The sequence below is a fragment of the Squalius cephalus genome, assembly GCF_949319135.1.
Source record: "Squalius cephalus genome assembly, chromosome: 25".
NCBI classification, from domain to species: domain Eukaryota; kingdom Metazoa; phylum Chordata; class Actinopteri; order Cypriniformes; family Leuciscidae; genus Squalius; species Squalius cephalus.
The window spans coordinates 15,170,602-15,184,250 of NC_137146.1; the positions used below are offsets into that span (position 1 = coordinate 15,170,602).

Below are 13,649 nucleotides of genomic sequence, written 5' to 3' on the forward strand. Positions count from 1 at the left end.
TATATTAATATCAAACATATAGCCTGAAATAAACCAGAAAAATCTAGTTTTAGTAGATTTTATACTAAAAACTATACCTCACTATACTGTATGCCTCGTCTCATCTCAGCATTGATACACAGAATGAAATACAGTGAAGAAAATATCCATCAATCACTGAATGGTACACTCATTAATCAAGCTGTTCTATTCTGTTTACATGTAATGTACACTTTCTTGATGAATGGGATTAAATGTTCCTTTTTAAAAATAGACTAGTTGGCTGGATCCCACCATTAAAAAGAAGTCAGAAGGTCTGATAATTAATTGTGGCAAACAAATAGGATGGGTTAAACCCTGGGAAAGAACACAAAAACACACTTTTTAGGTAATAGATGATTAGCAACTCGGCTTTGTTGTTTTGTTCAATAAAGTCTAATCTTTTGGAACTTCTTCAAGAGATGTCTTGCTAAGAAAGAAAATACTTCAGTAATCATTAACATCATTAATGAATCACGACATCATTAATGAGCCTCCTACATTGGCAGTCCTAATCAAAACAAATAAAGTGTATTACTCAACATTACAGAGCACTAATATTAGTAGACTGTGATCAGTGATTGTTCTAGTTCCCTTTAGAAATATTTCAGACAGCAGCCAAAGAATGTGGTCCACATCAAACCGAGAATGTTCTCCGGATGAGGAATGCAAGGCTTGTTGAGTGTGTCGTGCGTACGGCACATTGCTATCAGTAAGCGGATTCAGATAAGAAGTGGGCATGTCAAATTACAGCTCTATTGTGCCGCTCACCTCTCATGGAAAAGGTCCCAGAAACACTTCTCAGTTTTCAGAAGCAAACCCCACACAAACACATAAACTCCTGCCAGCTGAGCACAGGGAGGTCAAGGGAGAAAGGTCAAACTCACAAGGGGGGGGGGCTGGTATATACATTTCTGCAGATCTATAACTGGAAATCACCTTCAAGAGGAGACGCTCATGTTGGACTGGATGTGACTGAGCAAATGAGTCATGTCTTGCAGGTACCGGGAAATCTTTGCGAGCGCTGTTAGGGAGATAATATCTTAATTAAACTGAGCTGTTTCGGGAGAACTGTTGTTGCTCAGAGCTTACTTTTTGTTCTACCAGTTATTTTTACTCTCTGAGTGACCTTATTTACCGCCTTTTTGTCATTAAACCACAAAATTTATTTTGTGAAATCTAATGCCAGATTATTATTATTTTTTTATATATATAGCGCCTTTCCGTAGCTCAAGGTCGCTTTACATTGTACATTACAATACATTTACACACCCGCACACACATTACAGAAACACCACCGTATTGTTAGAAAAAGATTGTTAGAAACACCACCTTATTCCGGCTTGTTCAGAGATGAAGCCAAACTGGTTTTGTAAGAATTTGTAACATTAGATTGTGTCTATTGAAAATAAGTACACTCTTTCAGTGCAGAAGTCTCTTCTGCTCACAGAAGCTGTATTTATTTAATAAAAAACACAATAAAAACTATTTTAAAACAGCTGTTTTCTATTTTAAGATATTTTAAAATGTAATTTATTCCTGTGATGCAAAGCTGAATTTTCAGCATCATTACTCCAGTCTTCAGTGTCACATGATCCTTCAGAAATCATTCTAATATGCTTATTTGCTGCTCAAAAAACATGCTTAATATGTTCGTGGAAACCGTGATACATTCTTTTCAGTATTTTTGATTAATAAAAAGTTCAAAAGAACAGTAAATGTTATACTGTCACTTTTGATTATTTATTGCATCCTTGCAGAATATCTTTAACAAAAACTACTGACTAGCAAAACTGGTAGTTTATGTAATATATTTACATTTGAAAATACATTTTTGTTGATGAATAGAATTCAGTTCACTGTAAACCCGATGTGTCAAACTAGATTCATTCAAATAGACAGGTTTATTTTGATAGTAGTGCTTCTGATAGTTGATTAATCCAAGGGAGGATATAATTTGTTAATGAGCCTCTAATAAGTGCCACTAGATTTAATGACTAACACACTTGAGGTCATAACTGCCATGTGTTTATTTAATATGATAAGTTTTCAGTACATACCCTGCATGCTAAAACTAACCAAACATTCACATTTCATGAGTGCAAGTGGTAGAACTCTGTGTATTTATGTAAGTGAGGTTTCTTTAACAGAACTGATATGCAATATGCTGCCCATATGTTTCTATGTTAATTAGACATTCCTGGGCATTTCCTGGTTCTGTTTGTTCATTTGTGTTGCTTAGGCTTCACAAACATTTCCCCATGTCATTCATCTTCTTTCCAAGTATTAAATACGCACAGAGTCTGCTTGAACCAACACTGCATCCAGTTAAACAACACTGTCAGTGCAACGTCAAACACTGTATTGCTCTTCTTTATATTTCAGTTTTAAAGTAGGTTTCTTGTTAACATCAGAGGTCATTATTGTCTTATCAGCCATGATTGATTGTACCTTTTACAAATATAATGTCAAATAGTACCATGTAATATAGATTTGCTTGTTGCTGATTAGATTTTGCTTTTAGATGTATCTATAAGACATAAACAGCTGTACATACATAGTGATTTTACTATCGGTAAGGGTACAAAGTGTTATTGGTGATGATGTATAAATACAGCGATATGATGAATAAATAGTTACATATGCATCAAAATTTGGGGTCAGTTAGATGACTTTATTTTTTTTTTTGAAAGAAATTAATACTTTTATTCAGCTAGAATCAAAAGTAACAGTAAAGAAGACATTTATAATTTTACAAAAGATTTATATTTCAAATAAATGCTGTTGTTGTGGACTTTCTATTCATCAAAGAATGTTGGAAAAGAATGCATCACGGTTTCCACAAAAATATTAAGCAGCACAACTGTTTTCAGCATGGATAATAATAAGAAATATTTCTTGAGCAGCAAATCAGAATATTAGAATGATTTCGACGATCATGTGACACTGAATACTGGAGTAATGATACTGAAAATTCAGCTTTGCATCACAGGAATAAGTTAAATTTTAAAATATATTCACATAGAAAATGGTTCTTTTCTTAATATTTCACAATATTACTTTTTTCAATAAAATAAAAGTAGCCTTAGTGAGCAGAAGTGACTTCTTTCAAAAACATTGCCAAGGAATGCAGCAACTTTGCACAATATTATAAAATTTTGCTGATGTACACAGTTGTGTGTGTTCAATTTGAAGTGTCGTATGAAAACAAAGTGGCTTTCTGATGATCCGGCCTGATCCGCCTGATCCCCAGCGGTGCCTTGTTCTCCCACTAGCTCTCAAACATCCCGCTCAGAAGAGTAAGCACTAGCACTCGTAATTGACATTTCTGGCTTATGGCAGATTAGTGCAGAGGTTATGTATGCCTTTGTAACACATCAAGAAAAAAACTCTGCACTGTCGCCACGGTTGTCTTTAGGTCCCGTTTGAAATGGTCTACCCAACGAGGTTTATAGAGTGACGTTAATTGCGCTATATTTGGAGCAAGTGTGTCCTTTACAGGGAGCTAACGGAGGGATAGTTGGAATGGCAGGACAGCGAGCAGCTGTCCATTCCTTCAGTCAGACGTTTGAACCCTGACTGCACCTCCTCTTCCCACCTCTCTTTAAATCATTGCCCATCTCTTCAATGCAAGGTGCACAGAGGCCAGCTGGTTCCCTGACCCTATGACCCCCAAATCGTTTTCCCTCTTTATTTATGCCGTTCCAGTACAAACTTGATGGCTCAGATTATGACATACATTATTATAAATAAATAATGGATATGTTGATGTATATATTAAGACAAGTAATATTATTGTATACATATATAATTATTATTATTATGAAAGAAGGCAAGTACATGTAGAAAGTAAATAGATTATAAATATATTTATTTATCTCACAATTGCGACTGTTTCTTGTTTAAACAAAACAAACTCATATTATATAATATATATATATAAATTATAGTGCCGTCAAATCGCGATTAATCGATTCTAAAATAAAAGTTTGTTTACATAATATATGTTTGTGTATATATATATATATAAATATATATATATATATATATATATATATATATATATATATATATATATTATATATTAGGGCTGTCAAACGATTAATCGCGATTAATCGCATCCAAAATAAAAGTTTGTGTTTACATAATATATGTGTGTGTATGGAGTATAATTATTTTCTATATATAAATACACACACATGCATATATATTTAAGAAAAATGTGTTATTTATATATAAAATATTTATATATAATATAAATGATATATAATATAAATATATATACACAGTATATACATGCAAATATTTCTTAAATATATACTTGCATGTGTGTGTATTTATATATAGAAAATAATTATACACCGTACACACACATATATTATGTAAAAACAAACTTTTATTTTGGATGCGATTAATCGCGATTAATCGTTTGACAGCCCTATTATAAATGTGTGTGTATTTGTATATGCATATATAAACACATATTATATAAACAAACTTTTATTTTAGAGTCGATTAATCGCGATTAATATATATAGTATTAATTTAATAGTATTTAATTTACTTAATTTATTAATGTATATTTCTATGAGAAGGAAAGGAACATCTATTGTTCTATTGAATCTATTTTACTGTCGCTACAGTGAAAGATAAATATACATAGATCCACTATAAATCAGTCAGTACTATTCCATCAGTTGTCTGTCATTATGAAATACATTATGGCATGAATCTTAAATACACACAAGACTCCACTGGCATGAATTTATAAAGTGCTTAATAAATTCAAAAGCCCCCGGGCCCTGCATCACATGCCCCATCAAGACAGATAGCTGCTTTTATTGGGATAGAGAGCCTATTAATATTCCGGACCATGTAGATAATAAACAAAACTTTAAGGTTGATTGCATGCCTAGGTTTGTTTGTGCTGTGTTGTAGCGTCTTGATATAATGCATGTTAAAACAAGGGTACCGCTTTAATTGAGTATCAGGTAATTGAGTTGTGTCTCTTAACTGTGGGTGAAAAGATTTCATAATCCTTCTCATGTCATAAGAGAGGCCTTTGGATCTTTGTCAAATGCCTTATGCTGATTTTGAGCCGTGAGGTTCTATTGCCACCACTTATTTTTGGAGTTGAATTTCACTTGGCAACATGACAGTTCTCATTATACATCTCGATGTCTCATCATGTTGTTGTGAGATCTTCTTTTAAGGTAGTTTTCAGTATTGTTTTTATTTAATTAGTAAGTAGAATTGTTTTTTGCTTTGTTACAATATAAAAAATAATTTCTTAAGCAATGTTTTTGTCTTGTTTAAATAAGCATCTAAGCATCCTTAAAACAAGTTACATTTATATAAGACTTGTATTTAGAGAATATATCTTAAATTAAGTTTATATTTCTTACCTTAAGGCCAAATTTGTTTAAATTTTTTGCTTGTTTTAAGCTTAATTCAATAAATAAATAATTATTATGGTATACAATTGTGCTAAAAAAAAGATTGGAATTTACTTTGAAGGGTGTTTAGATATTTTTTGGGGTGGAAACAAGACAAAAATACTAATTACGAAAAAAAAAAAAAATCATAACAGCGCACATATGCCATAATCTAATCCACAAAGGCAATTTTTTAACTCCAGCACAGCACAGCACATTTAACTCCGAAGATGAGGCCTTTCCGTTCCGTCAACTATCAAATGAATACCTCTTGTTATTGACGCTTGGTCTAATTTAAGGCTGGCGAGGATGCAATGCTCCAAAGGATTTAAACGGCCCGTGCTTCCCCATAGGCCTGTCTAATGGTGCTGGAATATGGCCAGGATTATCCATTATATAGCCGTCATCTGTGGACAACACAAAGAAACATATTATTCTTATAAACCTATGGGATTGCTTTGAAATCACCTTTTATTTTTCAGCCCTACATGCTTGTAATGCATTTGTACTGATTTGGTTTATGCATTCTGATTATGAATATAATCCTATCGTTGCTTCAAGTAACACAGTTTTGCCTGCAGCAGTGTTTCCTTTGTCCAAGCTCCCGTACTGTTTGTGTAGGTACTATTGAATTTGAATTTACTTCACGACCATTAAAAAAGTATGCTATATGTCACCATTACTTCGCCACCTTCAGTCACCATCCCTTTGCCACCTCCAAATCCCCACCATCCCTCCCTCTTCAGAATCTGTTCCCTGCGGGGGATGTACTGTCACAGTTATGTTCAGTTAGTTTCAGTTTTCATGGACTTTTAGTTTGTTTTCATTCGTTCCTGCGTGTTCCTTTGTTTGATTTTCCCGCTTCATCTTTGTTTCTATGGTCACAGATTATTAGTTTGTTGGGTTTAGCTGTGTTTGATTAATTATCTTGTTTGAATCTGCACTTAAGTTCAGTTTTCTCCTCAGTTCTCTGTCGGTGGTTGTTTGTGTGTGTGTGTGTGTGTGTGTGTGTGTGTGTGTGTGTGTGTGTGTGTGTGTGTGTAACACATACACACGCTGTTACCTTTTATCGCCTGCTTGTGGATTAAACCTCATTTATATTTTGAATCTGCTTTCGTCTGTCTTCATCTTCATCTTGTAACAGTGGTTGCCCTGGAAAATGTTGTTGTTTCATCTGAGAACAAATTAATATTTTGTATTTATTTTATTTGCCTCTCATATCACTCTTGTTTTGGATTAATTTTTATAAAAATAACTGAAAATATTTATTTAAATGTATTTATTATTTACCTGTTTAAATTGTAATCTTTTGACTGCTTTTAAAAAAAATATATATATATATATATTTTTTATAGATTTAACGAAACAATATAATTTTGCTCTGGTGTGCATGTAACTATATTTGGGAATCACTTTTCTAATGCCCTATTGTGTGTTTTTCAGTTGTCATTGTAGTTCTGTGCGCTAGTTTGATGTTTGTTAATTTTATAGTCATGCATGGTGTATTATTAAGATGATTTTGAATTTAAATGATTATTAAAATTGCTCTAGTGCATTGTATTTATTGTTTTGTTTATATAAAATACAGTATTTTACTATTGTGCCATCCCAGGGTAGCAGTCTGCCACTTTCAGAGTCTTGCTTGAGGATTAAAGAGAGATCAAAGCAATCTTAGAGCATTATGTGGACTTTATTTTTAAGTTGCTCCGCAACTACAAGATTAAGTTATTGCCGTTGGAGTAACACTCTACACAAAGGCGTGTAACATGAGACATCATATGATCAAAATCAGTCTTAATGTTGATAGAAACGTATTTTCTTTCATTAGTATGTTATGTTTAATGATCAAGAACAGTTAACTTTGTTAACTTTTTAACAGTACTTATTCTGTTTTCTACTTCAGCTAGTCAATAGCTGGTCATATGAGTAGATCAGTGTCTTCTGTAAATGACAGAAGAACAGGCGTGTTTGTTTGGGAGTGAATTATGCTTGCAGTGCACTACCATGGTCCCTTTAGGTCAGTAAATAACACAGACAATGCTAGGAACTTGTGACAGAAGTTCTGTTCAGACAGGAAGAAACGGAATGGACCCTCCATAAAGCATGAGCTCTTATCAAGTTATTGTGAGAAATTATGTTCAGAAGATACTTTAAGCCATTTAAACATTAAGAATGCCCTCTCACTCTTTGAAGTTGGTCATCATGAATGCCAGAGATGTCAAGTGAATTAAACTGCAGTTAAATTGTTTGGGCTTAAGCTAGTTCGAGCCGTATGATTTTCCCGGAAAGCTCTATTATGCAAACTCAGCGTTGCGTCATTCATAGTTTTGCTGTTACCTTCTAAGTTAATTGATCTAGATGCACTAAGAGTTTTCATTGGCAGAGTGAACCAAGTATTTTGTTGGGAATCTGAGAATGGTTTGCACACATTACAAAGAGTGGCTTTTATTTTACAGAATAGACTTGAGAAGGTGTTCATGGACCCTTTCACATTGCCAGGGTTCTCAGAAGCAGAAGTCAGCATAGTTGGGTAAACATCCATAGTGGTGAATGGGAGATCACAGCAAATATAATTTTTGTATTCCTATTTACTCTATAGCAAAAGAAAAAATCCATTATAGTATTTCCACGGCTTTCCAAAACAGGGGAAAATCAGGCAGTGTTAATTTGTTTATATGTGTGTGTGTGTGTGTGTATATATATATATATATATATATATATATAAACAAATTAACACTGCCGTGATTTTATATATATATATATATATATATATATATATATATATATATATATATATATATTATAAAACAAATGTATACAATATATTTTAATTTAAATGTATGGCCCCCTGATGACCTAAGATTTGGCAACAATGTGTGAAGTTTGCAGTACAGTACAATACTATATACTGTATATTGTTATATAAAACAAGTCACTTTTTAGAGTATTACCTTTCATTCATGCAGTGTAATAATTTAAAATAATATTAAAAAAAATCCAGCTGAGATGCTTGGTTGCTATGATTTGGAATATCCATGGCTGTAACATGTTACTAGTATCTCATTTTAAAGAATATTACTGAATATAAAAATGCCTACATAGGTTTGTAACGAATTTGCATAATGCCAGCCTATGGTTTTCATTGGCTGCCCACAAACAACATCTACTTTGACCCGCCCAATCACAACAGACTGGGCCATCTGATCAGTCAGAGCAGAGTAACCTCACGTAAAGGAGGGGTTTAGAGAGACAGAATCTTCTAACTAAACATTTAATTTTTTTAAAAAATTTTTTACCTTAGATGCATGTTTCCTGTTGTATGAAACCTCCAAAACAAAATGAGGAACCTTTAAAATAGCATAACAGGGCCACATTAATCTATGATCTAGAATTTGGCTAAAATGAAGTGAAGTTTGCTGTCAAAATGCTGGTTAACTTGAATTGAATCCTTGAATCTCTTTTGGATTGTTCTTTAATTTTTCTGACCTGTATTGGCTGCCTGTTCTAGTTTGTAATATCCCTAACTTTCTCCAACATTTGATCCCTTACTTACAGGACTTGACTACATCAAACAAAAGTTCAGTGAGCCGGTGGATGAGATTAAGGAGGAAGCACCTAAAGAGGAGGAGGAGAAGGAGAAGTCTTCTAGCAGCCCTTTCTATCGCCACGGCACGACTCCAACCCACACTCCTGCCCAGAGCCCAAACCCGTCACCTCCTCACTCTCCTCAGAAGAGCCAAGCACCCAACCCCAGTGTCAGCCGCAAGATAAGCAAAGACAACAGCAGCGTAGCCCGAAAGATAAGTAAGGACAGTAGTAGTGTAGCTCGCAAGATAAGCAAAGAAGAGAGAGCCTCAATTGTGGCAGAGATCACCAAAGTATCCGCCCCTCCTCTTGTCCCGGCCATCAAGTTACAGGAAGTGCCCCCACCAAAACCCCCCAAGACCCTTATGCCCCCGTCCAAACCTGCGAGCACAGGTAATGGGCAGCTACATGCTGCTTATCACAGTTACTATGTGAAGCCAATGTCGAAGATGCCTCCACCAGAAGAACCAGAAGATGATGAGCCTGAGATGACACAGTCTAGCCTGGCCAGGATGCCTCCGCCACCCAAACTGGTCAGGACACCCACTCCCAAACCAGAGCCCAAGATCAGGAAACAAGAGTCCATTAAACCAAAGAGCTTAGCTGATACCAAGAAAGCCAGCATAGATATGGCAGATGAAACACTAGCGGAAGAATCTGTAAGTGATCGGCTACTTTAAGTGTCTCGTTTATACTTATAGATGTCTTTTTATGGATTGTGCTGTAATTGTTACATCATGTGTCTTTTTTACCCAGGGTCCTAACTCAGTTTTGGTTGCAATGGTTATGCTTTTGAACATTGGATTGGCAATCATTTTTGTCCATTTCCTGACATGAAACACTACCATTTAAGGTAAGCTTTTTTCTTTATACACTGCAGTTCAAAATGTTGGAGTCAGTAAAATTTGTATTTAAATTAAATGCTGTTCTTTTTAACTTTGTTCATCAAAGAATCCTGATAAAAAAAAATTTATCACAGTTTCCATAAAAATTTTTTTAAAAAAAGCAGCACAAGTGTTTTCAACATTGATAATAATAAGAAATGTTTCTTGAGCACCAAATCAGCATAAAAGAATTTCTTAAGGATCGTGTGACACTGAAAATGCAACTTTGCATCACAGAAATAAATTACATTTCAAAATATAATCAAATAGAAAGTGATTATTTTAAATTGTATTAATATTTCACAATATTACAGCTTTTACTGTATTACTGATCAAATAAATGTAATTATACAAGATTCAACTCATTTTTTAAGTCAATTTAATGTAATTTAAGTTGAAATGACTTAAACATCCAAGTTGATTATACTTAAAGGAGAACTCCGGTAAATTTTAACATTGAGCTCATTTTTTTGTACATTTGGAGTGCTGTCAATACAGAGAACAACGACAAAAATCGGTGTTGCCTACACCGCGTTATCCTCTTTTTAAAATTTGCACCCTGTTGACTTCAATGGGGCACGTTTTAAACCTGCTTTTAGCCTCTTAACATCCTTGATGTGTCATTACAAGTGCACAGCCATTGTGAGTGATTCCTTCGGAGTGAACGCGGGTCAATCTGACTGCAGTAGATATGAAAGATATGAATAAAAATGATGTTTATTCAGCCAGCGCACATACCTGTATTTACATCCTGTTTTCGGTCGAAGTCCATAGTAATCGATTGTCGAGTTCACGCGCATTGGTTTAGTACCCATGATCACACGCATGAACTCGACAATCGATTACTATGGACTTCGACCGAAAACAGGATGTAAATACAGGTATGTGCGCTGGCTGAATAAACATCATTTTTATTCATATCTTTCATATCTACTGCAGTCAGATTGACCCGCGTTCACTCCGAAGGAATCACTCACAATGGCTGTGCACTTGTAATGACACATCAAGGATGTTAAGAGGCTAAAAGCAGGTTTAAAACGTGCCCCATTGAAGTCAACAGGGTGCAAATATTAAAAAGAGGATAACGCGGTGTAGGCAACACCGATTTTTGTCGTTGTTCTCTGTATTGACAGCACTCCAAATGTACAAAAAAATTTGCTCAATGTTAAAATTGACCGGAGTTCTCCTTTAAGGCGAGACACGGCAGGCAAAAACATCGGGGGTTTTTTACTGGTCAATTTGGATATTTGTCTTCAATAACATGTCTTCTTTCAGACTTGTGGTGAAAAAAAGTCTGAAATACACATTTAGTTCTTTATTTTACTACACTTTGTCTGTTTGCGTCTGTAGATTTCTCATAAATTCAACAAAAGTTGGCGTTCTTAATCAACGTGCTGCTCTGCGATCGCTGTCTGCTCCCTGTCATCACATGCACCGCTGGAAAGCTCTCTCTCTCCTGTACAATGCTGTCGGATCCAAATATGGTCATTTCCTTTTTATCAGCAACCAATCGTGAAAGTAAAAGGGCTGAATGCGCAATCTCATTGGCTGATGATAAATCTTTAAAGCCCGTTTTCTCAAAATGACTTTTCTCTCATACTCCAAGTCCGAAACCTCCACTTCAGTAGCACCTATATACACCAAACTTTCCAGTCTTGTACCTAGTTATATTATGAAGACATTTACAGAGAGATTTGTAGATATATTATTCCTAGCCTGATTTATATAATATTTTATTCCAAAAAACATGGCGAAAATAATTTTTTTAAGGCTATATTGACAGTATATTTTGATTTACAGGATAACAAAAGTAGATATCCATAAATCCCTCTGTAATTTTTTTTCCCATCTAATATGTGAACACAATGAAAAAAATATTTTTAACCTGGCGTTATCCAATACTCAGATTTCGTTTTTTTAAATATATGCAAATGAGTGCATATTTAATTAGATATTGCCTAATTTGCATATTTAAACATTAAATACATTTTTTTCTCATCTTAATGTAGGTAATCAACTGGGAAAGTTTCATGGTCATTTCTGCTAGTTAAAAATGTTACCCTATTCACCTGTAGCGTCTCGCCTTAAAAATTTAAGGCAGCAACTTTTCACAGTGAACGTAGCCTGTACATTCATACTAAAACTGAAATTGCAGTTTGGAGGATGGAATTCACACAAAAAAATCCTAATTTACAGAAAGACATTTTTGAAAAATGTGTTTAAAGCCAACATACAAAATAACTGCAACAGTCCCTGTGACAACTCGCCCAAGCTTCATTTTTGTGGATGTATCGTGACTTTTAACCCTGTATAACATTTATTCCTTTAGTGTTGGATGGCAACCCACACAGTTGTGTCAATGACCTTTCTGAAATCCAAACGGCACCAGGCAGTCTCCAGAGAGCAGAGAGAGCTGAAGAATCAACATATGGGAGTTTGAAATCCAGAGAGCATCATCCTTGAAAATGACATGGTCTAATGTCACGCGGCTCTGGTAAACGAGATGAAAATATTTCGGGGGGAAAAATTACCATTAAAATGGAAACAGAAGAAGAGAATGCAGTGTGACGTGACTCATATCTGCTGATGGAAAGCCTTAATATCAGCCACTCCATAGGTCTCTGGCTTCTGGCAGAGACTTAACTGGAAATGTTTGATGATGCACTTTTACATGATGGGCAAGAGCAGCTGCCTTACTCATTTACCATCTGACGTGTAACTGGGAGATGTGCTCCGAGTGCCAGAGGAATGCGTTCAGGGGACTTTGCTGCAGCGGGCGTCCGTTCCAGTGAGAGGAAACCGAACGCGTACACCAGCGTCACTCGTCCCGTCTTACACCCTTTACTGACCCACTGCAGTTTCTTCTAGCATCTCCTTCGTTCTTCTCGGAAGCTCCCTACTGTACTCATCACGTTTCAGTTTTTGTTTTCATGTACCTTTCTTTCTTTCCTTTATGTTTGTTCACCTCAACCAACACCGTGTTTGAATTATACGAAGCAAAAAAATCACTACCAATTTTTTTTGTGTGTGTGCGAGTATTGGTACTATTTGAAAAATGGGAAAATATTCTATTATTTATTAAAAATGTGCAATATGATTTATTTTTACACTTACAGAGTTTAATCTTTCACCAATGAGGGACATTGTAGTTCTGTCCCATTTGTTCTGGTATTTAAGAGAAGGAAAAACATGAACGGATTTGAAAAGTTAATGATGCACTGATTTCCCGCTCTTTTTTTGATCACGCCCATTCTGGTCATGGCAAAACCAATCAAAAAGTCTTATAAAGTGTGTTATTTATTGAATTCTGGGAATTGACTGTTTGTCATGTTATGTAAATGAAGCCTATGCCGTTGTGCATGCGATGTTGTGGAAGAGTTGTCATGCTTCAGATGTCAGGTATGACATGTTTCGGAGAGGGAAAAAAAAAGTCGTTGAGGGCTTGCTTGCATGCTTGTGACCTTGGATGCTTTGGATATCAAAAGTCAGGTAGTGCCACAGTCGGGTGGCGCTAGAGGAAGTAGGACATTGCCTTTAAGAGTCTTTAACAGTACTTCAGTTTACCTCAAGCGAAATAAAGGAAAAAGCCTCGTACGAGATGAAGTCTTTGTCTTAAATCTGTAGTATGCAAATTTTGACTGACGCAGTCATTGGGAATTGATTTTAAATGTGCCACTATATTGTAAAATGATTTTCTTTTGGTACATCCGGAAATTTAACTTCTGTT

At 35.1% G+C, this 13,649-nt stretch overlaps 1 protein-coding gene across 1 annotated transcript in view; it reads left to right on the top strand.

Moving 5' to 3' along the window:
* The window catches only part of jph1a (junctophilin 1a), a 35,701-nt gene extending 23,323 nt beyond the window's left edge, over positions 1-12,378 (top strand). The window contains exons 4-6 of the mRNA XM_079863905.1: positions 9,009-9,697; positions 9,795-9,891; positions 12,252-12,378. Of these exons, the coding sequence (XP_079720031.1) occupies positions 9,009-9,697; positions 9,795-9,875 (770 nt within the window). The 3' untranslated portion in view covers positions 9,876-9,891; positions 12,252-12,378. The remainder of the gene's footprint in view (positions 1-9,008; positions 9,698-9,794; positions 9,892-12,251) is intronic.
* Positions 12,379-13,649: the final 1,271 nt, after the last annotated feature.